This window comes from Mus pahari, chromosome 1 (genome assembly GCF_900095145.1).
Source record: "Mus pahari chromosome 1, PAHARI_EIJ_v1.1, whole genome shotgun sequence".
Lineage (NCBI taxonomy): Eukaryota > Metazoa > Chordata > Mammalia > Rodentia > Muridae > Mus > Mus pahari.
This window is the reverse complement of record NC_034590.1, coordinates 82,369,767-82,394,121: the sequence shown is the minus strand read 5'-3', so window position 1 is coordinate 82,394,121 and position 24,355 is coordinate 82,369,767. Positions and strand designations below refer to the sequence as shown.

Genomic DNA, 24,355 nt, shown 5'->3' with positions numbered 1-24,355 from the left:
AAAAAAAAAAAAAGGGCTGGAGATGTAGCTTAACTCAACTTATACCACCTATCTCCCTCCCTCCCTCCCTCCTGTAATTCCAATATTTAGGAGGCTATGAGTACTGTAAGCTCCAGGCCAGTCTGGACTACAGTATGACCTCTATATCAAATGTACCCCCCTTCCCCAAATAGAAAAGAATCAGGGGTTGGAAAGATGACTCATCAGTTAAGAGGGCCTGAGTTTTGTTCTTAGCACCCACGTGGCTCACAACTGCCAGTTCCAAGGAATTCAATGCCCCCTCCCCCGCCTTTTTTTGGCCTCCATAGCACCTAAACACACATGCACATAGATACAGACACACAGACACATTGCAAAAACAGAACCAGCCTGGCCATGGGCCTCAGTGCTCACTGGTCCAGGAACCAGCTTCCCTGTCATCTCAGACAAGGCTGGCTGTGTATCTGCAGGAGCACAGGGATAAACAAAGAGCAAGAACAGTGAGGATGCCCAGAGTCTGCAGGTGGCTCATGCCAAGCCCAGCTCTTACTAGAGAGGCTCCATCTCCAACCAGTAATGGCCTGGCCAGGAGGCCGCATCCATCTCTTCCTAGAGAGGCCCAGTACAGGTGGGCTGACTGTGGGCTACGGACTCCCCAAGGCTTCTCCCCCTTACCTTCTGTTCAAAGCTGTCTGGGGTCAGGAAGAAGCTGTGCAGGGGTACAAAGTAGCCTTCCAGGAGCCCCATGAGCAGCACCAGGTAGACCCCATCTGCAAACTGTATGGAGAGCCAGGTGTCAGCGTGAGCTTTCTTCATCAGTCTGGCATCAATCCACCCAAGGCCACCTCAGAGGGCAGGCTAATGGTGAGAGAGAGTGAGGGCACAGGGCACAGAGCGGGAGGGTGGGGGACTCCACAGAGGAGGCAATGCAGAAGCTGCCCCAGGTGTTCTCTAGCTTAGTCCTCAGCTAATCTTGTGGAATAGACATCAAACTGACATGCCCTACTTTATAGGTGAGAAAAGTGAGGTGCAGGGGAAGGCCACCCTGCCTACTGGAAGGGACACTACTGCCCGGAGTTGTCAGGAGGAATGGCATGATGGGCAAGGAGAGTGATATGAGGGCCTTCGAGCTACTTTTGCTGTTGGAATGGAGAACATGGTGGCATCACCCAGGCCTGGAATGTGTGTCCCTCCAGGCCTGGCTTCTGTGCCCCTTCCTCAGGATTCCAGAGGCAGCCCAGTATGGCTGCCAGAAATGCCGGTTCCAATTCTAACCTTGCTTTCTAGCTGTGGGACCTGCACTGTCTCTGCGCCGTATTTCCACACCTGTAAAATGGGGGTGCAGCTGTGTCATATGTGTTCCATAGGGCTACCATGAGGGCTATATATAACACATATAAAGCGCTTGAGGACCTGTTTGGTATGTAGATAACACTTACTAAGCACTACCACCTTTGCTATCTGGAGAACAACAAATTAATTGGGATTCTTGCTGTCTAACAGAACTCTCTTAAGCACTACAGAAAGGGTCTGGATTGGGGTTGGGAAACCGAGCCAAAGGACCAGACTCTTGGGCTAAGGGCTTTGTTCGAAGGAGGTGAGCTGCGTGTCCTAGGTGATCAGGGCAGTGATGGCACGAGTTGAGCGGATGCTTCTCTGATATCCTAGCATCTCTCAGAGGATGCTGGACCACCACACGTCTGTTGACCACAGATGCTAGAGTTTGCAAATCATACTTCCTGCTGATGCCCTACTAAGAGAATGAAATGAACTAGCTGCTAGTGTCTGGGTCTGTCTGGAGCATCTTCATCAAACTTCCTAGCAGGCCGCAGAAGACGCAGAGGCCTCAAGCCCAGCTGGGGTAGTCCTCCATACTCTCCTGGATCACTGCAGGCAGGTGCAGCCTGTGCCTGGCATCTCATTCCACCTGGGTGGGGCCCAGAGAGGAGAACTCAGAACCTCTGTGTACATCAGAGCCCTCTGCAGGAAGGTAAGCAGCCAGCCCAGGTCTGGCTATGGCTGGAGTAGGCTAACGTGGAATACAACCAATCTATGAGCCAGGAGGGCTAGATGACTCTGCTCAGAGGGAGAGACAGGTGGTGGCTCTCCATCCGCTGGGTCTGCAGACTAGGTAGGGATGAGGTCGAACCTGTGGACAGATGCCGAGCAACAAGCAGCATGCTCTCACAAGGGCAGCCGGGCTCTGAGTCACGGGGACGTTCTAGAGATCCCTCTAGCTGCTGTTCTAGCAGTGTTCTAGATTGCTCCAGAGTTCATACATACAAGAAGAGAGTTCGATAGACAACAGGAGGTGCTCACACTTGGGTGCAAGTCAGGCAGCTGTAGTTCACTCAGAATGAGAGGATGGGGGAGATGGGGTGTACAAATTACAGCTTTGCTCTTAAGTACTAAAGTACAAATGACTATAGCAGATTCTCACTAGAGCCCAGTAGATACTACCTTGGTAGTCTCTTTTACTATTAAAATGGGGCTAATTAGACAAATGCCAGTAACAGTGTCTCCTAAGGAGTGCTGGCGTGGGCAGTGAAGTCTGGATGGCCTACAGATCATTTGCTTGGTACTTTTTAAAATCACCAGTGCCAGCTTGAAGGGAGGAGGGGTTTACAGTGCTCTAGCACCAGCTGACTGGCAGTTGATGGCTGCTGGAGGGAGAGCAGTTAGATTTCTTCAGAGGTGTGGCTCTTTGGTAGGTTGCCTCTGGTCCAGTGGATGGTCCTACACCCAGTGCATATGGATAGTTCTAACTGGACTTGGTAGGTTATTTATTTAAAAAAAAGAGAGAGAGAGAGAGAGGAGGACATAAGGTTGGGAGAAGGGTGGGGTGTCTGGGAAGAGCTGGGATGAGGGAGTAGGGTGGAGGTGATCTAAATATATTCTATACATAAGCGAAATTATCAAAGGACAAGGCAACAACAGAACCCCACTGATGTCCTTCCAAGAACGGATGAGTGTTAAAGAGGAGCTGGGAAGATGGGACAATTAAACACAGGACAGGTGACAGGAAGGTGATGACTGTCCCCTAACCATGACACAAACCCATTGCTCCAAACCAGCCATTATCACTTCCTGATCCCCCTCTAAACAGACGAATGTAAGGTCCCAGTGCTAAAACTGTCTGCATTTCATCAGTGGACCGTGGTGATCTAAGACTGTATTTGTTTCAGAGGGAGATATTCAGACGTGGAGAGAGGGTAAACTTGGCCATGTGCTGTGCATCACATATAGAGTAGACTGAATCCTTTCCTGGCATGTTTCTAAGATCACCTGGGGGAAAAATTCTCATCTGGTTCATCTCTGAAAAGAATACATCTCACATCTCATCCCTTTGCCCAGAAAGCTTTGGGTCCCTGGAGCTGTCACCCACCTGCGTCTCCAGTTCTGTGACCTCCAAGTTCAGTTTATTCAGATGCTTGTTCACGAACGTGATGAGGGTCTGAAAGAGAAATGCAAAGGTACCAATCTAGAGATCTCCATGTGTGACAGTGCCCTGGGGTCACAGGGAGAGGCCCAGACTCTTCATTAGGCAGCCCAGGGTTTTGGCTGAAAGGGACAGGAGAGCCCTGAGAGACAGGATCACAGGTAGAATATCTGATTTGGGGTCAGTGGGGGCAGAAGCGGAATTGAGAAGAGAGCAAGAGACAGAATGACCCTCGGAGTCCCTCGTGTTGATCTCTGCTTTGGCACCGCCTCCTGTGCCCAGGGGGAGGAAGGCTTCTGTGTGATGAGCAGAGAAGGCAGAGCCAGTGTCAGCAGGAAGACAGGGTAGGCACCCTGCTGGGAGAAGATGACTCCTGGATGACTAGCCAGTGTCGGAGCGAGGGAAAAGATGTCCAGGACACCCCCCATGCAAGCTGGGACTTCCTCACACACTGTGGGGCCCTATCCCTTCTGCCCCTACACATCATGGACCCACCTTCTTCACCACATTGAGCTTGTCTGGTGCATGGTCAAACAGCGTGTCAAAGGCATCTCGTTCTGAAATGGAAACATACACCATGCAGTAAAGCACGTAGCTGGCTACCATGGGGGAATCTCTGTAGTTCTTACCAGGGCCCTTGTCTGTGTGTCCGTCAGGCGACATGTTTCTAAGCAGGCTGACCTGAGCTTGGTCTCTTCTCCTCACTCCCATCCCTCCATATCCCAATGCAGGCATAATTCTAAAGTGTTTCTGACATCTCTGGCCACTAGTCATCCAAGTACCAAACTGTTTGGGCTAATTTTCAAGACAATTATGCTGGTAGGGGCAGAGGTAAGGAGACAGCCCAGTGCTTTCCAGGATAGAACAAGAGGCTCTCTCTGGGGGTTCGAAGTCTGTCAACCCCTCTGTGCCTCGGTTTCCCTTTCTACAAAACATCATCTAAGAGATATGCTTTCCTCAGGTACATAGTAGGTATAAAAACATGTGTTGTGTAGATCATAATACCGTTCTCCCAATGAAGTTTTTAGTAGATATATTTCATGGGGTAAGCAGTATGAGGTGGACAGAACAGAGCCAAGCCATGCTCTGGGCAGGGGATGTTTCTTGATGCGGTGCCAGATTCCTAGGACCAGAGGTGACCTAGTGGAAGGGCACGAGGGCAGGGTTGGGGGACATCTCCAGAAGCAAGCAGGCTTGAGGAAGGCCTGTAACCCAAAGCTAGCCTTTTCCATTTGGGCACTGGTGGGCAACGTTAAGAGTGCTAGGAAGGGTTTTGTGTGTGTGTGTGTGTGTGTGTGTGTGTGTGTGTGTGTGTGTGTGTGTCTGTGCATGAGCATGTGGAAGTTCTGGGAGATGGGTTCCGTGATAGGAACTGAGAGGGAGCAAGCAAGGGGCTGTCTCCTAAGTGTGTTCAAATATCTCTTCCTAAACTTCCATGCCAGGCACAGGGTAAGTGCCCTACTGGGGCCAGATCTGTGCTGATGAGTGAGTGTTCTTCACGTCACCAAGCGGCCCCTCCCCACCTGGCCAGTGTGTCCCAAGCTGGGACAGACACACATTAGACAGCAGAAACAAGAAGCTTCACTGAGGCCACAAAAACCAGACAAGCTCACGACACTCACCATGCCTTCCGGAAAGGGCCCTGGAAGAAAAGAAGAAAGAGTTCACTTATGTGGTAGGCTTGGGTTTGGGGTTAGCCTGGGCTACTTGGGACAACACATTGCTGTCCTTGGAATGGCACCCTGGGGACGGCACCCTTGGGATGGATGGGAGGGCTGCACCTTCCCTAGTTGTACCAACCTGGCCTTGGTCAAGTTCCAAAAGCTACCTTCTGTCTCCAATTACTCCCCAGAGCCTCTTATGCCATGTTCAGGAAGATTACCAGTGTTAGTGCAAGATCGGCTACAGCTATGCCTGATGTGCTTGATGCCCATTCTCCCCTGTAGCCCTGACAGACACAGGAGCAGAGGCTTAAGATACCTCGCCAGGAGCTCGGAGCAGCCTGTGAGAAGTCTCACTGTCCAGGTTCTGTGGCTGACTGCCTGCAGGTCAGCTTGTCTTGCTCCTGGCCATCCTGTGATGCCCCCAAATGACACTTGTCACTGCTCCAGGACAGTGTCTCAGAGAGGACAGGAACCTGAACTTCACTCTTTGGCAAAGAAACAGTCATGTTCTTTGAGCATAAGCACCAGAGACAGGTCACAGGACACACCCATTTTAGATGCTGTGTGACTTCAGGCAAGCTTATGAACCTCTCTGGTCTCTGGATCTTTTAATTTCTAAAATGAAAATAATGTGTGCTCTGAGCATTCGGCATCTAGAGAGATTTTATTATAATTTCTAGTGCACTACAAATGTCCTAAATTCTAAAACAAATATTGCAGTTTGTGTGTGTGTATGTTCATGTAAGTGTGTGTGTGTGTGTGTGTGTGTGTGTGTGCATATGTAAGTCAACTTGCAGGAATTGGTTCTTTCCTTCTACCCTGTGGATCCTGGGGAACTGAATTCAGGCTTGGGAGCAAGCACCTTTGCCTGCTGAGCCAGCCATCTTGCTGACCTCATTCTTTTCTTAGTACATTTCTAGTTCTTATGAATGTTAGGATATGCTCATTCACTTGCACATCTAAAACCCACTAAATGACTATTTGTGTGTGGTTTTCCTATATAGAATGGTGACACTGTAGAAGCCAGTTAGACGAACTAGCCTTCAGTTTCTTTCTTTGCCCTGGGTTGGAGGACACACCTGCTGCACCCGAATACAGAAAAGACCTGCACAAACTATACTGGGCTGTCACAAACTGTACTGGGCCGTCCTTATGAAGGCTTCTCTCATGTTTTTGTAGCAGAGAAATGGGGACCATAAAACCCTAAGGCACAGCTGAAAAGACTCCTTTAGAATCTTAACTGCCCCTGCCCACCAAGCCTGACAGTTTTCCCCAGGACACTCCCCTGTTTGGTCTGTTCCCTTTTCTAGAAGATGAGACAGTGGGCACAAAACATTCCTCATGGGATGGGAGATCCAGGTAGGACAGTGAAGCTGGACCTGACGTGGCTTTGCCTCTTAACCCTCAAAGTCATGCTAAAGGCATCTGGCATCCTGCCAGCCATGTGACTATTGGTGACTAGGGTGGGACCTGGGAGAGATGGGGTGGCTTCATGGTGGAGTCTCCACAAGTCATATAACAGGCATAGTGGGAAGGGCCATTCTCTACCTCTACCCACTGCTGGGCCTTTTTGAAATCACTATGGTCACCATAGCCACAGATCTGACTCATGTCGCTCTTGGTTAGAGAGTGCTTGAGTGGAGACCAGAGGCCAGCATCCAGTGTATTCCACCTTGGTTTTGAGATGGGGTCTTTCACTGCATCAGGAGCTGGCTGATTTGGCTGGGCTGGTTGGCCCCTGAGCTCCAGGAGCCTCCTGTCTCTGCCTCCCCAGTGGTGGGATAACAGGTGCACACAGCCGCGCCTGGCCTTTAACATGGATCATGCTTGGGTGGCAAGCACTTTGTCAATGGAACCATCTTCCCACCCTCATGGCAAACCTTTCCCTATTTCCTCATTTTAAAAATTCTCAAAACAAATAGGATAACCAAGCAAATCAAAACTCAAAAGACATCTGCTAAGTAGAGAGGGCTTTCTGGGTCACGGCTCGTGACCAAATAAATAAGATCTAAGAAGGAAGGGGGGGGGGAACGTCATCTTTTTGAAGATTAACAATTCAGACCGGCCTCGTGTCTACCACACGATGATTTCATGCTTGTTAGCTTTTGGCAGGGGATGGGGTGGCACTTTTTTCCTGGAGTGCCACAAAATTAGAAATTTTCAATCACGGTTAATTCTTCTCTGCCTGTTTCCCCACCCAAGGCTGTACCTTAAGCAGCAAGAGGCATGTTTTGAATGCACGGAAAAGGCTAAGCTATAATCATCGGCTGCAGCTTAATCCCTCCTGCAATCCCAATAAATGAAAACTAAATATCAGCAAATGGGTGAATTTCAGAGAAACATCTGTGTTCCATTACAGACTCGCTGGCAACAATGGTGTTGACATACTCTGTGTTACCAGTTATTTCCTCTTGGATTTGTCGAGACTGGAGGATCCCTTCTCGTTTCTAAAATGGAGAAGAAAGGAGAATAAAACAGGCTTTAGTAGTACAGAAACATTGGGTGGTATTCCTGACATGGGGAAGGTCATTGGTGTTTCATAAGAAGGTCCAGAGATGAGAAGATTCAAGAAGGGGGAAATGCCGTGATTTTGGGGCGCCTGGCTGCATGCACCATCATGGCGGAGTGCAATTGGTGTTTAGTCCAAACAAGTAGGCTGACTCCTGGATGGTTAAGCCTGCCTTTCTTTATTGAAGATTTGTTGGAAGTCAGCTGTTTGCCTCGGGGAGTGAAGCACAGCAAACCAAATGGAAATGAGGGCTGGGTGTGTCTGCCTCCAGCTGGGGCCCCCGAAGGGAGGCCACTACACACAGCAGAGCTGTACAGCTGGTCAGGTGTGCAAGGCAGCGTGGACAATCTGGAGGCATAGAGGACTTTTATTCTGGTTTGCTTTTTACCCAATAACTATGGAGCTCTTTTAATTCTCTGAATATTTTTATTTATTCTTTGTTAATTTCATACATGTATACAAGTATCATGATCCTATCTACTCTTTCCCATCCCCCCTGGGCCCTCCTAAGACCTCCCACCCCAACCTTCATGTCTGTGCATATCCCACTGAGCCTGCGTGCACATGCCTGTGAGGCCGTCCACGGGAACATGGGTAACCTACCAGAGGTTATGGGCCCCTCAAAGAAAAATGACTCCCCTTCTCTTAGCAGCCATCACCTCTCAGGAGCTCCTTAGTGAAGGATGGAGCCTTATGAGGCCCCGTGTCAGTCAAGCTGAAATGCCAACTGGCTTGATCTTACGCAGGCAGACAAAGCTGTCATGAGAGTCATGCGTGCAGTGGCCACGTCTCGTCCATACAGCACGAATACTCATTCTCTGGTCCTTTTTTGCCTGCTCTTGCATGGCATTCCATGAGCCTTTGGGGATTAGTATAGACATCTCATACAGCTGAACACTCAAAGCCACCGATTCTCAGCACTCTGACCAGTTAGGAGTCTCTCTACATTGACTACTGCCCACGGCAGACAGAAGTCTCTAGGTGCGGCACTAGTCTACGGAGCACATCACTCCCACGGCTGCACTGACTCAAAGGGTGACAGTCGCAGGTCCCTCTTGCTCCAGCAGGCTCCACTTGGTGATGGCATGGAGACTGTGAGCGAGCAGATGCCCCTCACTCTGAGAAAAGCAACCACCCTGAGTCCTGGCCAGCCAATTAATTAATCCCTCTTCTCTTCCTCCTCCTCCATCTCTTCCTCCTCCTCCTCTTCCTCTGTTCTTTTCAAAGACAGGGGACTCCTGCAGTCCAGGCTGGCCAATATACTTCAATAGTATATGGACGTTCAGCTAGATGGTCTGAGATACTTTTCCTTTTTTCTTTTTCTTTTTTGTTTTTTCGAGACAGGGTTTCTCTGTATAGCCCTGGCTGTCCTGTCACTTTGTAGACCAGGCTGGCCTTGAACTCAGAAATCTGCCTGCCTCTGCCTCCCGAGTGCTGGGATTAAAGGCATGCGCCACTGCGCCCAGCTGAGATACTTTTCAAGGAGAGGAAACTCTGGGGAAGGCTGGATCCTGAGGAGAGATCATTCTAGGGGAAGGTGGCTGACATTAATTCCTGGGCAGCTCCCCCCACAGGGGGTGTTGCTTAAGAGTTGAAAATAGAGCCAATGAAGGAGCACAAGGGTTCCCTAGGACCTTCTAATGGATGCCAGGAGGAAGGCTCACTACCAGGTCCCTCTGCAGCCAGCAGCAGACCCTTACAGGGCAGCCTGAGTGTCACATAAAGGCTGAAAGAGCAAAAGCACTGTCTCAAAGCCAAACTGAATGTGAAGAAGCGGCCTCTGAGCCAGCGTATGGCGACACACATTTAATCCCAGTACAGTGAAGGCTAAGGCAGGAGCACCGAGCATTTGGGTCCAACCTGGACTATATAGTGAAACCTTGCCTCAGTCCAACCCCTCCCCATCAAATAAAGGAGGGACCTCAGCCCAGGAGGACCCGCCGAACCGTGTCTTCTGGGTTGAAGAGAGGAAAAAATCAGGATTTGTTCAAAATTCAGTTTTGAAACACGTCCAATTTTCACATGGGGCTCCTCAAATCTTTGCCTTGGGAGGCCACAGTCAGACAGAAATCTGACTTTCCAGTTCATACACCACAAAAGGCTTTTCTACAGATGGGAAGGAAGAGGGTGTTAGGGAGCCCTCACTGGCAGCCCTCAGAGCGCCTATCTCTACGTCTGCCTGGGGAGATTGACCCTCGACTTAGGGGCTCATTTTCTCTAGGTTGGTTTTTGTTTTAAAACAGGGCCTCGGGCTGGTGAGATGGCTCAGTGGGTAAGAGCACCCGACTGCTCTTTCAAAGGTTAGGAGTTCAAATCCCAGCAATCACATGGTGGCTCATAACCATCCATAACAAGATCTGATGCCTTCTTCTGGAGTGTCTGAAGACAGCTACAGTGTACTTACATATAATAAATAAATAAATCTTAAAAACAAAACAAAAAAAAAAAAACAAAAAACAAAACAGGGCCTCACTATGTAGCCCAGGCTGGCCTGGAATTTATTAGATAGTCTACACTAGCCTCAGACTCAAAGCAATCCTCCTGCCTTGGCCTCCTAGGTTATACACTATTACACATGGTATTTTCTGTCAGTTCTGGATCCTGCTCCTGAGCCTGTTCTCATGATAAAGCTAATTACCCTGTAACCCCTAACACACACACACACACACACACACACACACACACCCCACACACACATGTACACGGCACTATGTATAACCCTTTCCCCATGCCCTCACCCTAACAAAAGTCCCTGCAGCAGGAATTAAACCCCAAACTGCTCCTGATGGCTGATAATTGAGCTCAAAATAAGGTCTGAGATGTGAGCTTGCAGGGACCACTGTTTCAAAACAGCAGTCTCCCACCAACTCTGCTGCTCAAATCTTTTTCTTTTTCCTTTTGTCTCTCGTAAAGCAACAGGTAAGTTTTGTTATTTCTATTGGAGAGCTGTTTAGCTTACGTGGTCAGAAAGACAACTAAAATATTCAAAAAATGGACAGACCAAGCACTGGAAGGCATGGTAAGTCACAGAAGGAAAGTAGACGATGTAAAGGCTGGCTTACGCAGGAACATCTCTACTTGTAGTGGAGGAGCCATGCCTGAACTGAACGACTCATGTAGAGTTGTGAATAACTCAGGACTCCCAGTGCCTAGTACTCTGCATTAACTGTAGAGCTTAGGTGATTTTTGTTAGTCTGTTTTAACCTTTGTTAGAATGCTTTAGGTTCAGAGCAAACCTAAGAAGAGGGGCTGGGAATCTCCTTCGTGTTCTACCCCCAGCACCTGATACTGTCTCGTCTACTGTCTGAACCCTGTTGCAGAGGGGTACACTGTGCACAACTGAGCTGACTGCATTGAGCCACCAGTCACCCCTGAGAGGCCACAGTTACTATTGGGGTCTCCTCCTGATGTTGTACCTTTTATGGCTTTGGGCTGTGTATCCCAGAGCAGTTTAACTGACCTCAAAATCCCCTGTGCCCCACCATCCACCATCCATCCCTCTCGTCCCCATGGCAGCGTTTCAAAACACAAGATGAACGTGTGTGTTAATGGCTGGTAAGGATAACAAAATAGAGATGGTGTAAGAAAACACTTGTTCCAGAATGCCCTGGGCTGGCCACAAAATGCTGGGCACAGAGGCAGAGCTCAATGGCAAGGACTCTGAGTACCTGTCTGTCAGCCACACTCAAGGGTCTGAACCATACAGCTCAGCCCTGTCAAGGACAGTCCTCTGCCCTATCTGTGTCACCTTGTCTCCTCGAAGGCAGCACCAACGCACCCTATTCCTATTATAGCTTTATGATGCTTTGCAGAGTTGAGTGCCAGTCGGTGTGGAAGAAAGGCTTTCTCATTAGGGCAAGAGTGATCCGTTGCTTAGGAGAACAATTGTCAAATGCTCCCCCTCCAGTTACCATCTGACCCGAAAGCTCAGCTCAAAGCCCTTTTGTCCTGTAAACAGGCCTGACCTGATCTGGCACAGTTAACCAGCCCAAACACTTTCTCTTACTAACTGATGCCAGACCTGCCCCCTGTTGTCTGTTGCAGAGCCCTGGGTGCCCAGGGGTCTTGTGTGCACCCAGAGCACACCCTGTCGATGCATATTTATATGGGGGAAAACCCCCCAAAACACCAGAGATGAGCAAGCACAATGGCGACCTTTTGTTTAATTGGGCATGAAGTTGGAAAATAAAATTGCATTTTGAGTGTCTGACTGGGTCAGGAGCAGAGTAAGCTAGCCATGGGAAGAGAGATCACACTCTCATTGTGGAAATTATGTGACCATATGTGAATGAAAATCCCATCCAGCAGTCTGGACTTGATGTCCTAGCTGGGCTTTGCTTGGGGACAGAGAAGCAGCAGCAAAGGGCACAAACATGCATACACACACACACACACACACACACACACACATACACACACACACACATCCTTAAACACACAACACTCCCTCCCTATATATGAACTTACACACATATATACACACATACTTTTACCCCTTCTACATGCTTGAACACACGCATTCTCTTTTACACATACTCCCTTTTACATGCACATATTTCCTCATACATACAATTAAACACACACACACACACATATTCTCACCCACTCCTACGTACTCAAACATACACATGCCTGAACACACTTTTCACATGCACACACATATGTTGAAAACATACTACCTCATATGTACACACATAATTGAATGTATACTTCACACACACACACACACACACACACACACACACGTGCGCGCACGTGCGCACGCAGACACATGCACACCCCAGAATATGTATTCCTTCACACACAATGCTTATATGACACTTGACAAAAACCATGATTTTCCAAAGCTTGCTAGAATGTGCATGACACAAACACCTTTCTTCGTACTTAACTCTACATACCTCATGAACATACACACTATACACTTTCAGCTATCTGCTGCACACAGACTCTTCCAGCAGAGCCACACTCACACAAAGCTACACTACACACAAGCACAAACCCTTTCATTCTTTTCACGCTTACTGAGCATAAGGCAGTGAATGGGTGCTGGATACCTCCCAGCACACAGCACAACCGAGTCCACCCAGCCCTCACCCAGCTGGCCTTGTTAAGCATCTGCTCAACAAGCTTTGACTCTTGCTGAGCTCAGCCTGTGACTTAAGGGTGCACATGTACAGGGTAGTGTGCATCTTACCTGGACCACAACCACTTGGATGGAAACATGGTCTGGGAGTCGGATGGGTGCCCGGAAATACTGAGACAGAGCAACCAGCAGGTGGAGGATGGCAACCAGGTTCTTGGCATGAACAGCTGAAATGCAAGATCAGAAAATGAGATTCTCCAGCCTCCAGGCAGGATCTATTGAGATGACAGCAGTACCGTCCTCAGTGTCTCCTTGTTGCACCCTGGTCATCAGAGAATTTCTCAGTCACCACCTATACCCCCTACCCTCAGCCCTCTCAATGTATGGCCATGCTCTATAGGTTCCTTCTCGGATGCTATGATTGGTAGATTTCCAACATAGCATCTCTACTCCACTTGAGGTTCCCCAGGAGGAATGACTGAGTCTGCGGTTCAGAGAGCTCTCTACCCAGGCCCCTGTCCTCATCTGCACCCACTCCTTCCCTACATGACAGGGAACCGAACACTGGATTGGTACCACATCCCGTGTGGAAGGCTGTTCACAAACCGATCAAGAGATACCAAGTCGGAAGCCCTAGGTCTCTTCCTCTGTCCAGAGTCAGCTTCCCTAGAAGTTTGTCTTTCCCCAAAAGTTTGGCTGTTCATGCCTTATAAGGTGGGTGTAGTGTCCTCCACAGTTGCCACACCCTGTGCCCATACTAAACCATTTGTACTGCTGAAGGCTAGGCCCTTCTAGATGTAGATGGGCTACATACTGACTCATGAGGCTCACACAGTCAGGCAGACTAGAACTGGAACATGATTTTGTTACCTGTTTACTGGTTATGGTCTTGGGCAGGGGCTACTCTGACCATTGAGCCTTTACAATTTTGGATGACAGCTCGAAAATGTGCATATACACTGTAAAGACTTCCAACATTAGCAAGGGCAGAGCCCCTGGGACACTGCAGGTGGCCAGGAATGTCCGGTATTTTTTATTATAACTTATGAGAAAGTCCCTGGCACAAAGGCAATCAGGGCATACCAACCCTCTCTCTTCCTGTCTCATAGAAGGACAGACCCTACAGGCTCTTGGCCTGCCTGTGTGGTCCTACTAGCTTCATGGCTTTTCATTACGGGGACATTGAAGGGAAAATCCAAAGTACCATGTGTGTATGTCACCCACATAGGGTTGTCAGGGTGTCGTTTGTCTTCCCTGGGTCAAAAAGTCTACTTTAGAAGTTTTGAAAAGCCACCATTAAAGGAAATGACTCAGACTGTCCCTTGACGTCATTAGCACCACCCCTCATCACGCCCGCTCCACAGGCAGCACACCTGGTCTTTCAGAAGATTCAGATCTGGAATGGACTGTCCACTGACTCCGACCTTCAGTGACAGCCCACAAAATCATGGCTCCCGGTGGGGACTGGGCCACTAATATGGCACTGTCATGAATATGGAGCCAAACCAGGGTTTGCTCTTCTAGTCAGGGTTGCTATCTTATCCCTAAGTTGGATCAAGAGGACTGTAAGCACGCCTGAGGCCCTCTTTCTTTTAATGACAACCCTGATGCTGGAAAAGTTCAGGTCAGCCAGGTCCTTACTGCCCGGTGTCCCTGCATGTCACCTCGGTGAGTGACATCAAAGGTATCAGACAGGTGTCAGACCCTTTCAACCAATGCTGTGTTCTCCAGGGGATCTTCTTCAGAAGAGGTAATGCCATTTAGACACAGAGAATGTGGCTAAGGATGCTAGTGTCTGTGCCCCACATCAGCATCAAAAGCAAAACCCCGGGAAACACCTACACCAAGGAGGAGCCGGGCTCAAGTCTGGGGAGTCCAAGCTTGCTTCTGCTGTTGAGAGACAACAAAACCACGCAGTTCTTACCATGTAGAAGTGGGCCCAGAACATTCTACATAGACCAACCTGGCCTTGAACTTGTGACCCTACTACTACCTTAGGCTCCTGAAGGTTTTTTTTTTTTTTTTTCAAAACAAACTTTAATTTTTTTCTTGATTAATTGTATAGGGGAGCCATGGCATGTGTGGGGAGGTCAGGGATAACTTTTGCGGGTTGACCGTCTCCTTCTACCATGTGGTAGGTTCTGGGGATTGAACTCAGGTTGTCAAGTTTGATGGCAAACACCTTTACCTGTTGAGCCATTTCACTGGCCCCTGAGGTTATTATTTTTTTTTTTTATTTTTGCCCCTGCCCCCTCTCTCCCTCCTAAGCAGAGAAATCCTATGGTCTAAAAGTCAATAGCAAAGACCATGAAAGGAAAACAGGACAATGAAGGCTGTCAAGTCTTATCTGCAGCCACCCATTTCTGCTTCTTTTCTTCCAGCTGTGTCTGAGTTCCTCCTTCTAATCCTGTGCCTAGAAGGAGCATATGCCTCAACCACAGCCTTTAAAATCTATGATAGAGCCACATAACAGAACCCTTGCACACACAGAAAAGCAGTCAAGACAATGTCAGCTAGGTATTAACATGAATTAATTAAAGGGAAATTCCACAGAAACAAGATAAGACCACACACCATGCGCATCTGCATGCATGTACATGTAGGTGTGTATATACACACACACACACACACACACACACACACACACATACGCATGTGCAAAAACATGTACTGTGATCAGCACTTGAAAAGGAATATAAAACCATTTTGGGTTGTGATGAAACCTTGAGCTGGGTCATTCTGTCTTGATCAAGACATAAACTACTCCTTGTCCAGTGTCTCCCTACCAAGGATGTAACTCCTCTGCTAGTCACCTGGTGGTGGTCCTATCAAGTGTCGGGCCGCCTCAGTAGTACTGTGACTGCATTATTGTATTTAATGATAGTCCCAGGGCATGAGAACAGTGAGGGTGGCAATGCAGACCTGCTGAAGTGAAGGCATGAAGGGCTGCCTTTAAGTTAAAGGGAGAGAATTCAATAATAGAGAAAAACCCGAGTACTGAGACTCTGATATCCATAGTAAAAATGCACATTCTATTTAATTATGAAAAAGAATATTCATGGTAGTTTAAAATTTAGATTTATTTATTTACTCCATGTGTATGGATGTTTTGCCTGTATGCATGCCTGTATGTCCACAATGTGTGTACCTGGTATCCACAGAGACCACAGGAGGTTATCAGATTTCCCGTTGCTAGGTGGCAGATGGTTATGAGCTGTCACATGGGTGCTGGGAATTGAACCCAGTCCTCTAAAAGAGCAGCTCTGAACTGCTGAGTCATTTCTCCAGCCCCTCATCTTAATTTTGTTGTTACACCTTAAGGGACCAGGAGTGGTGGTCATTGTGTGTGATAAATGTGTTGTTAGGCTAGAAAAGACATCAATGGCAGGAACACAAAAACAAACCTGTAGACCAATAGGGGAGTGTAGAACACCAGGAAATAAACCTGTGGCTACAGTCACCTGGTTTTCAACATGGATGTAAAAAGCATATCCTGGAGAAAAAAAATTGCCTCTTTAACAAGTGGTACCAGGAAAGCCAAGCAATCGACCCCTTGTAGAAGAATGAAACTAGATCTGTATTTCTCACCTTGAGTGACAATCAACTCAAATGATCAAAGATCTTAACGTGGGACCTGAAAAGTTGAAGCTGCTGGAAGAAAACCCAAGTAAAAGAAGTCTACGCAGGCATAGACAAAGACTTCCCACAAAGAACCCAGTGGCTCAGGAAATGGCCCCATGAACTGAAAAATGGGACTATCAGTAATTAAAAAATGTCTGCAGAGCAGAGGAAATAATCTATCAGTGTGAGGAAATGGCCTACAGCATGGGAGAAAACCTTGCTAGCTCCTATGCCATAAGATGTAGCAGCTATGGGCTGGTGAGATGGCTCAGTGGGTAAGAGCACCCGACTGCTCTTCTGAAGGTCCGGAGTTCAAATCCCAGCAACCACATGGTGGCTCACAACCATCCGTAACAAGATCTGATGCCCTCTTCTGGAGTGTCTGAAGACAGCTACAGTGTACTTACATATAATAAATAAATAAAAAAAAAAAAAAAAAAAAAAAAAAAAAAAAAAAGATGTAGCAGCTATAAAGAACCTTAAAGAATTAAACATCACTCTACCCGCTAAACCATCCAATCAATGACTGGGTAAATGCACTGAATAGACATTTCTCAAGATATGAGTACATATCTATAATTTGCAAATTTCTCACAAGAAATGCAATTATTATTATTATTATTATTATTATTATTATTATTATTATATGGTGTTCAACTTCCTTAACTATCAGGGCAATGCAAATTAAAAGCACTGTGCGATTCTATCCAGTTAGAATGACTACCACCAGGAGAACAAACAAAATTCCAGTGAGGCTACGGGGAATGAGGAAGCCTCATTCACACTGGTGGGAGTGGACACTGGTGGGAGTGGACACTGGTGGGAGTGGACACTGGTGGGGCCGATACAGAAATCAGCATGATGGTTCTTCAAAAAACTAAAAATTACCATATGTGACAGCTAGGTCACTCCTGGGTGTATCCCAAAGAACCTATGCGGACATACCACGGAGTTACTTGCACATCTACATTTACTGCTGCGCTACTCACAAGAGCCAGGAAATGGAACTGGCCTTGATGTTCATCAACAGATGAACAGACACAGTACATGTATACGATGGTACAATTTAATTCAGCTATAGAGCGAAACAAAGTCATGACATTTACAGGTAAATGGATACAACTGGAGATCAACAGGCGAAATAAGCTATGGCTGTTTTCTTTGTGTGTGTGTGTGTGTGTGTGTGTGTGTGTGTGTACACATACATGCATGTAAGTGAGATGGGGAGGAGGAGAAGGAGAAGGACAAGATCTTCAAGGACAGGGGAGAAGAGAGGGAATGGGATGCAGGTGACATGAAAACAGAATGAGGTACTACTATCTGGGGTGAGGAAGGAACTGAGCAAGAGGGGGCAAGAAGGTGGGAGAGAGCAGTGGAAGAGGAGGAGGAGTTAGAGCTGATGAGTGACACACAGGTATGAAAGGGCACAGCATCGTAACTCCATACTTTGTATGCTAACTTAACATAATGAAAAAGATGGAAAAGCGATTCCATTTGTGTGTCTGTGCCCGCAATGTCTGCAGCTACCCACGGTGCAGGCACCCCTGAGATGTTGAAAGACATCCTCTTAGGATACAGGGAGATTCCTATCTATACATGCATCCATGTGCATTCATATGTGAGAAAACAAAAAGCATGTTCTAGACACTCTTTATTACACACAGAGACACACAGTTGGACAGACAGACAGACAGACAGACAGACAGACAGACAGACACACACACACACACACACACACACACACCTTGCGGTAATATTCCAAAATTTTCAGGGCTCATCTCTAGGTAGGCAGCTATGGAGGCCTCGTACCCAGGCTCAGTGCACAGCCTGGTTCTGCAGCTGGCTCTCTGGAACAGATTTCCTGGCTCCCCTGTCATCACTCTGTAGGCAGGGCAGCAGTGCTCCTTCAGGGGACATCAACTGTACCAGTCACCCTTCCTTGCTCTGGGGAAGTGATAGTGAAGATGCTAGACTCCCTGACCCTGGTATAATAACGTTTGTCGTGCCGTACCTCCTCTGTGCCTTGATTTCCCCATCTGGGAGACGAGGTTGGTGGAAAGGGTTACCTGAGCTGGGTGAGTGCCTGCTAAGAGGATTGAAATGGACATTGATATTTCAATGTGTTTTTATACACTGACATTTTCTAAATTTTCAATAGTTAAAAAAAAAAAATACCATTTGCGAACAGGAAAGAAAGAAGTCCCTAAAGCCCTAGATCAAAGACCTTGGTAACTCAGCAGCCTGTCCCTGCCACCCTTGTCCTGAGTGTAAAGGCGACACTGTGTCCCCAAACGCACAGTCAGGCCCGATTAGAGAGAAAGGAGTGTGAGTTGTGCCTGCTCTGTTCCTTCTAGAACACACTGCTTCTTCTTGTAAACAAGCTCCAGCTCTTCTTGATGCCCTGAGGCATCACAGGAAGCAGCCAAGAGAATAATTATCTCTTCTGACCCACTAATCCATCTCCATTCTGGAGATCCAGCCAGGGAGACTAATTCACAAGAAGTAAACAGAGAGACAGCAAAGACATCCAACTAAATCCCTCTGATATTAGCAGCCAGCTTGCAAAGGCTGGTGTGTGTGTGTGTGTGTGTGTGTGTGTGTGTGTGTGTGTGTGGTGTATATGTGTGAAGCCAGAGGTCAATATCAGGCAATATCAGGAGCCTCAAGGCTCCATCCACCTTGTTTTTTTGAGACAGCGTCTCTCACTGAACCTGGAGTTCAGTGACTCACTTAGCCAGGGTTGGCCAGAGAACTCCAGAGCTCTCCTGTCTCTGCCTCATGAGCACTGAAATTACAGGTAAGTGGCACTACTCTGAGCTTTTAATTTTTAAAAAATATATGGGCACTGGGGTTTGGGAGGTAAGCACTTTCCCCAGTAAGTCATATGCCCAGCCTCATGTCTCCTTTTCTGAGCACGAGTTAATTTCCCAGGGACACAGGGAAATAGGGCTCCTTAGCAGGGCAGCCTCTGGGGCCTAAGCCCAGGTCCTGTCCTCAACCCTCAGGTGACTTTGGGTAAGCAGAGAATGCCCTGTTCCCAGCTTATCACGCTGTCCTATGCCAGCAGTGGTATAATTATGCTGAAGGAGGGAGTGGGTGTTTTGGCTCCAATGGCAGATGTCAGAAATGAGGACAGGAGACAGCTCCCGGCAGCTATGAGGTCACTGGTGGGGGAGGAGGATTCTAATACTTAGATCCAAACACGGTCTAACCATTTTATTTGCACTGTAAAAAAAACATGCATTTGTTTCTTTACAAAGAGAAAAATCAGAAAACTCCCTGACTAGGGATTGGCTGTCATTGCTAGTGTCATGTGACCCATCCACTTACTGTTGAATCTGAGTTCGAGTTTATATCAGATGCCAAGGCACAGTATCCCTGGGCTGGGGAGATGACCCTGAGGTTCAGAGCACGAGCTGCTCTTCCAGAGAACTGACGTTTGATTCCCACTACCCACACAACAGCTCACAACTGTTTGTGAGCTCCAGTCCCAGGGGACCTGACACCTTCTTTTAGCCTTTGTGGGCTCTGCATCAGATGAAACACCTATGCATAATGCATATAAAATATTTAAAAAGAATAAATGGTCTATATTTTTCTAAAATCTTTGAGCTCTACTACCAGCGAAAGGTGGAACTTAAAAAGTCCTGTACTGGGGGTGGAAAGATGGTTCATTCTGTAAAGGTGCTTGCATAACCTGGTAAACGACTGTCAACTTGACACGACCTAGAATCAGATTCACCTGGGAGGAGAGTCTCAGTAAAAGATTGGCTGCACTGGATTGGCCTGTGGGTATGTGTCTGTAAGCTAACTGATATAATAGAAATGTGGCAGAGGTTACCCATCCCATTTATGACTTAAAATGGATTCTCCCACTTAGGAGAGTTAAAAATTATGTCTTCAAACCTAGGAAAGGAAAAGATCTGCCTTCACTGTAAGTGACCTCATAGTCACAAGACTCCACCCAGTATGGGGGGGTCACCATTCCCTAGGCAGGGGTCCTGAACTCCGCCAGTGGAGAAGAATTCAAGCAGAGTAGAAGCAGTCAAGCAAATGAATCCATGTACAGCAAAAGGAAAGAACTGATGTTATAAAGTTGTATCCTGACCTTCAGATATATGAAGCATTCCCCCTTCCCTGCTATGTGTCAGTCAGTCGTCAGTCTGTCTGTCTGTCTCTGTCTCTATCTCTCTAGTAAATAAAACATTAAAACAAACCCTTTTCTAGTGCTTGGCATCTGTGCTCCTTCTGAGGAGCAGGGTAGAAGTGACAGGGTGTGGGCAGAACTGAGGCCTCACTCTTGGCCTCTCAGCTGTGTGGACCTGTGACCCTCAGCTTCCCCCAGTTCCTCCATGCTGGAGACAGCAGTGCTCTCAGCAGGCTGTGTGGGCCTCAGAAGTGCCTTCTGGAATTCATCATTTCCTGACCAAGCTGACCTAGTGTCTCGGAAAGCCTTCCAGACAGAGGGACACAGACCTGGACCTTTTCTTACTATTTCCACCCCCAAGGGTTTGTATGATAGGCTATCTTTCCCGTCAAAGGTTATTTCTCAAAGAGCAACAACTTGGCGTCCCAGGGGACAGTTTAGCAATGGTGGGGACCCTTGGGGCTCGTGTCATTACACAGTCCTCCTCGCCTAACTCACAGTCCACGTTCCACTTGATGCTCCTGGGAGGAAGCTTCAGGGTCTCGTTGATCTTCTCCAGCACAGTCTGTAGCTTCTGCTTCTGGGCGATCTCCGACTGGGTAACCTCTGCCACGTTGAGCTTCTCACTCTCCAGTTTCTCTGCAGTGGGAAGAGAAAAGAGCAGCCGTTATCTTGGGTCACAGGAAACCTAACTTGTGCCTAGTCCTTCATATGTTCACCTATGACAACACACAACGACCACATGTCTACAGTCAAGCCTAGGACTGTTCTGGGATCCCACCCCACATAATCAATTCTGGGGATGTTCTAGTGTCTGGTCAAAAATGGCAGGGTGTTTGCAATCCTATGCAATCCTATACAATATAAAGGCCATTATATACTGTCATTTTATATTGCTTATAGAACCATGACAAGAAAAGTACGGATATTTTCAGCATGGATGTGATTTTTATTCAAAGATTTTAACTTATGATCCATTCTAATTCCATTTTTTGTTGCTGTGATAAAATACCCCAAGGGAAAAAAAAAACAACTCAGTAGAGAAAATGTATGTTGGCTGATAGTTCCAGGCTATATTCCATCACTGTGGGAAGACACAGTGGCAGGAGCCTGTGATAGTTGGTCAATGGCTTCACACAGAGAGATGGATGTACACATGCTCACTTCTTGCTTCTGCTCAGCTTCGTTTCCCCTCTCATATAGTTCAGAAATCCCCACCCAGGGAGTGGTGCTGCCCACAGTGGGCTTTCACACACCCATTAGCTTCATTAAGACAATTCTCCTCTGGCATGCCCTCATGCCCATCCAGTGCAGGGTGCAGACAATCTCTCACAGAGACTCTTCCCAGGCGACTGGAGGTTGTGTCAGTTGAATCTGCAGATGTGAAACCTTTGGATATGAAGGATCAAGTGTGTTGAGGGCCTTCTAGAAGAGGGACGCTGCTTCTTGTTTAACTGAGCATGCGTCCTGTGGAAGCCTTTTGACCGTGCTGTAGATCCCCAGGACCACAGAAGTAGGGAATTTACCCGGCGGCCACCTTTGAATGCTCCTCCTTCATTCTGGGCTCCTCCCTCTTCTAAGGATACTGCTGTGCCCAACTGAGCAGCCTACTGTCTGCTCTTGTATGGATGTCACCCTAGTCACACTAGTCTGACAGAAGCATCTCTTTGCTTTTCCTCCCAAGCCCCACCCTCACCACAGGCAGCATTACATTTTATCAGTTCCAAGGCAACACACCTTTTTAAAAAAACATTTTCACATTCCCAAAATTACAATGTGTCTTAAAAGAAATGACATCCTACAAGTACTACCATCCAGCTGGAAGATAGAAGAACCCTCATGGGATCATTACTCTCATGCTCTGATAAGCCCACAGGAGCAGCTACAGATTTGAAGTAAGAAGAAAGCACCTGGTGATGGTGAGCCGGGACTTCTCTCTTTAGACGGCGCTCACACTGTGGTGTGCTTTAATACCAGAGCATCTTGTGTCCCGACACAGGAGACAGCTTGATCACTTTACTAATCTAGATTCCTATTTTAATCTATCACAAAGGACAAAACGATGGTAGCCTCTTTGATGGGAATTACAGTGCCTGCTTCTAGATTCATCCGAATCCATGCTTCCTGCTCATTCAGGACTGGGAAAACCCAGGGCTCAGAACATGTTTAAAATAGCTTTTCTCTGCATTTTGAAGGGCTGCCATATAAATATTTCAACTTTCCATCAGTGCTCCGACAAGGGCTTATTTATTTTTGGTAATTACAGCTTGCGCAAGTTATATGCCCTTTGGTGGGAGACTGTCCACAGGAGAGTCTGCAGCTTCTGAAGATCCGTGAGTTATTGTCAGTAGCAGGGCAGGATGACTGCAGGCTATTTGTAAGTGCAGCATCCTTAGATGTATCTCGCTGCCCTCTTCAGTTGATTCAAGCCATCCCTCACTTCCTAAGTGCAGGGATTTATCAAGCACGGAGTAAACCTTATATATCGCTTAGAGAGTGAGCATGGGTGTGCGTGCATATGTGTGAGGGGGGTACAGAGAGAGGAAGGGAGGGGGAGGGGAAAGAGGGAAGGGAGAGAGAAGGAGGGGAGGGGAGAGAGAGGGAAGGGAGAGGAGAGAGAGGGAGGGAAGGGAGAGAGGAAGGAATAGGGGAGAGAGGGAAGGAGGGAGGGAGGGAGAGAGAGAGAGAGAGAGAGAGAGAGAGAGAGAGAGAGAGAGAGAGAGAGAGAGAGGAGTTTATGTGGAGCTTAGAGAATAATTGCAGAACCCCTTCAACCACTTTGATCCCTTGTCCTTGTTAAAATAGTAGGTGGACAATAGGAAGTATATGCCTGGGGGCTGGCAAGGTCTCTCAGTGGGTATGGAATTTGGCATCTGACACTGCAAGCATGATTACCTGGGTTTGATCCTGGGACCCATGTAAAGGTAGGGGAGGACAGACTCTTATATATTGTCCTCTGTCCTCTGACCTCCAATACATACAGCAGCAGGAATGTGTGTGCTCATGCACATATGTATGATACAAATATTTTTAAAAATCTAAATAAAATTTAAGAATGAGATTATAGTATTATGCACATTTATACCCCTATTACCCTTTTCTGCAAAGATTTATAACCCAGATTTCTTTCTAGGCTCAAATCATTCTTTAAAAAAAAAGTTCATATGTACTATATAGAGCTTATTGCACATTTGAGCATCCTCTGTAGGGATCCAGCCAGGGTCCATCCCTGTTTTCTCTGTTTGCAAAAAACATCCCCTGTGTACAGCTAACTGATGGTTGCTGACAAGAATAAGAACCCACCTCACACGATTTATTCTTGTGTCTCGATGTCTTTCCAGATCTCCTCTCATTAGTTCTTTCATTGCTTTACCTCAGTTAACACCTTCTGTCCTTCCCTCCTTCCTCCTTCCCCATCCCTCCCTCCCTCTCTCCCCTATTCCTTCCTCTCTCTCTTCCTTCTATGGTGTATGTATATGTGTATGTCTTTATATGGATGTGTATATGTGTATGAGTGTGTGTATCTGTGTATCTATGTGTGTCTGTGTGCATGCATGTGGAAGCCTGGGTATCTTCCTCAATTGCTCTCCATTATACTTGTTGAAACAGGGTCTCTCAACGGAGAGCTCACTGATTTGCCTAGACTGCTAGTGAACCCCAGAGAGTCCTCCTGTCTCCACTCTCCAGGCCTGATGACACACAGATGCTGATACGGCCAGCTTTTAATGTGTGTCCTGGAATCCGAACTCAGGTTCTTATACTTGTGCAGCAAACACTTAACCATCTGGGCCACCGCCCCACTGAATTACAGTTACATAGTAGGTTTCCTCCATGGTGCCAAGGAATTAAAGATACTTTTCCCCCTAGATTTCTAATTTTCCTCTTCTGTTCTTAGGGTAATATTAGCTGG

The 24,355-nt window shown here is 47.3% G+C and overlaps 1 protein-coding gene across 1 annotated transcript in view; it reads right to left on the bottom strand.

Moving 5' to 3' along the window:
- The window catches only part of Parva (parvin alpha), a 157,898-nt gene that overhangs the window by 10,674 nt on the left and 122,869 nt on the right, over nucleotides 1-24,355 (bottom strand). Inside the window, exons 5-11 of the mRNA XM_029534946.1 lie at nucleotides 20,944-21,084; nucleotides 12,789-12,904; nucleotides 7,471-7,529; nucleotides 5,041-5,060; nucleotides 3,914-3,975; nucleotides 3,365-3,433; nucleotides 655-756 (exon numbers count right to left, since the gene is read on the bottom strand). Coding sequence (XP_029390806.1) covers nucleotides 655-756; nucleotides 3,365-3,433; nucleotides 3,914-3,975; nucleotides 5,041-5,060; nucleotides 7,471-7,529; nucleotides 12,789-12,904; nucleotides 20,944-21,084 — 569 coding nt within the window. The remainder of the gene's footprint in view (nucleotides 1-654; nucleotides 757-3,364; nucleotides 3,434-3,913; nucleotides 3,976-5,040; nucleotides 5,061-7,470; nucleotides 7,530-12,788; nucleotides 12,905-20,943; nucleotides 21,085-24,355) is intronic.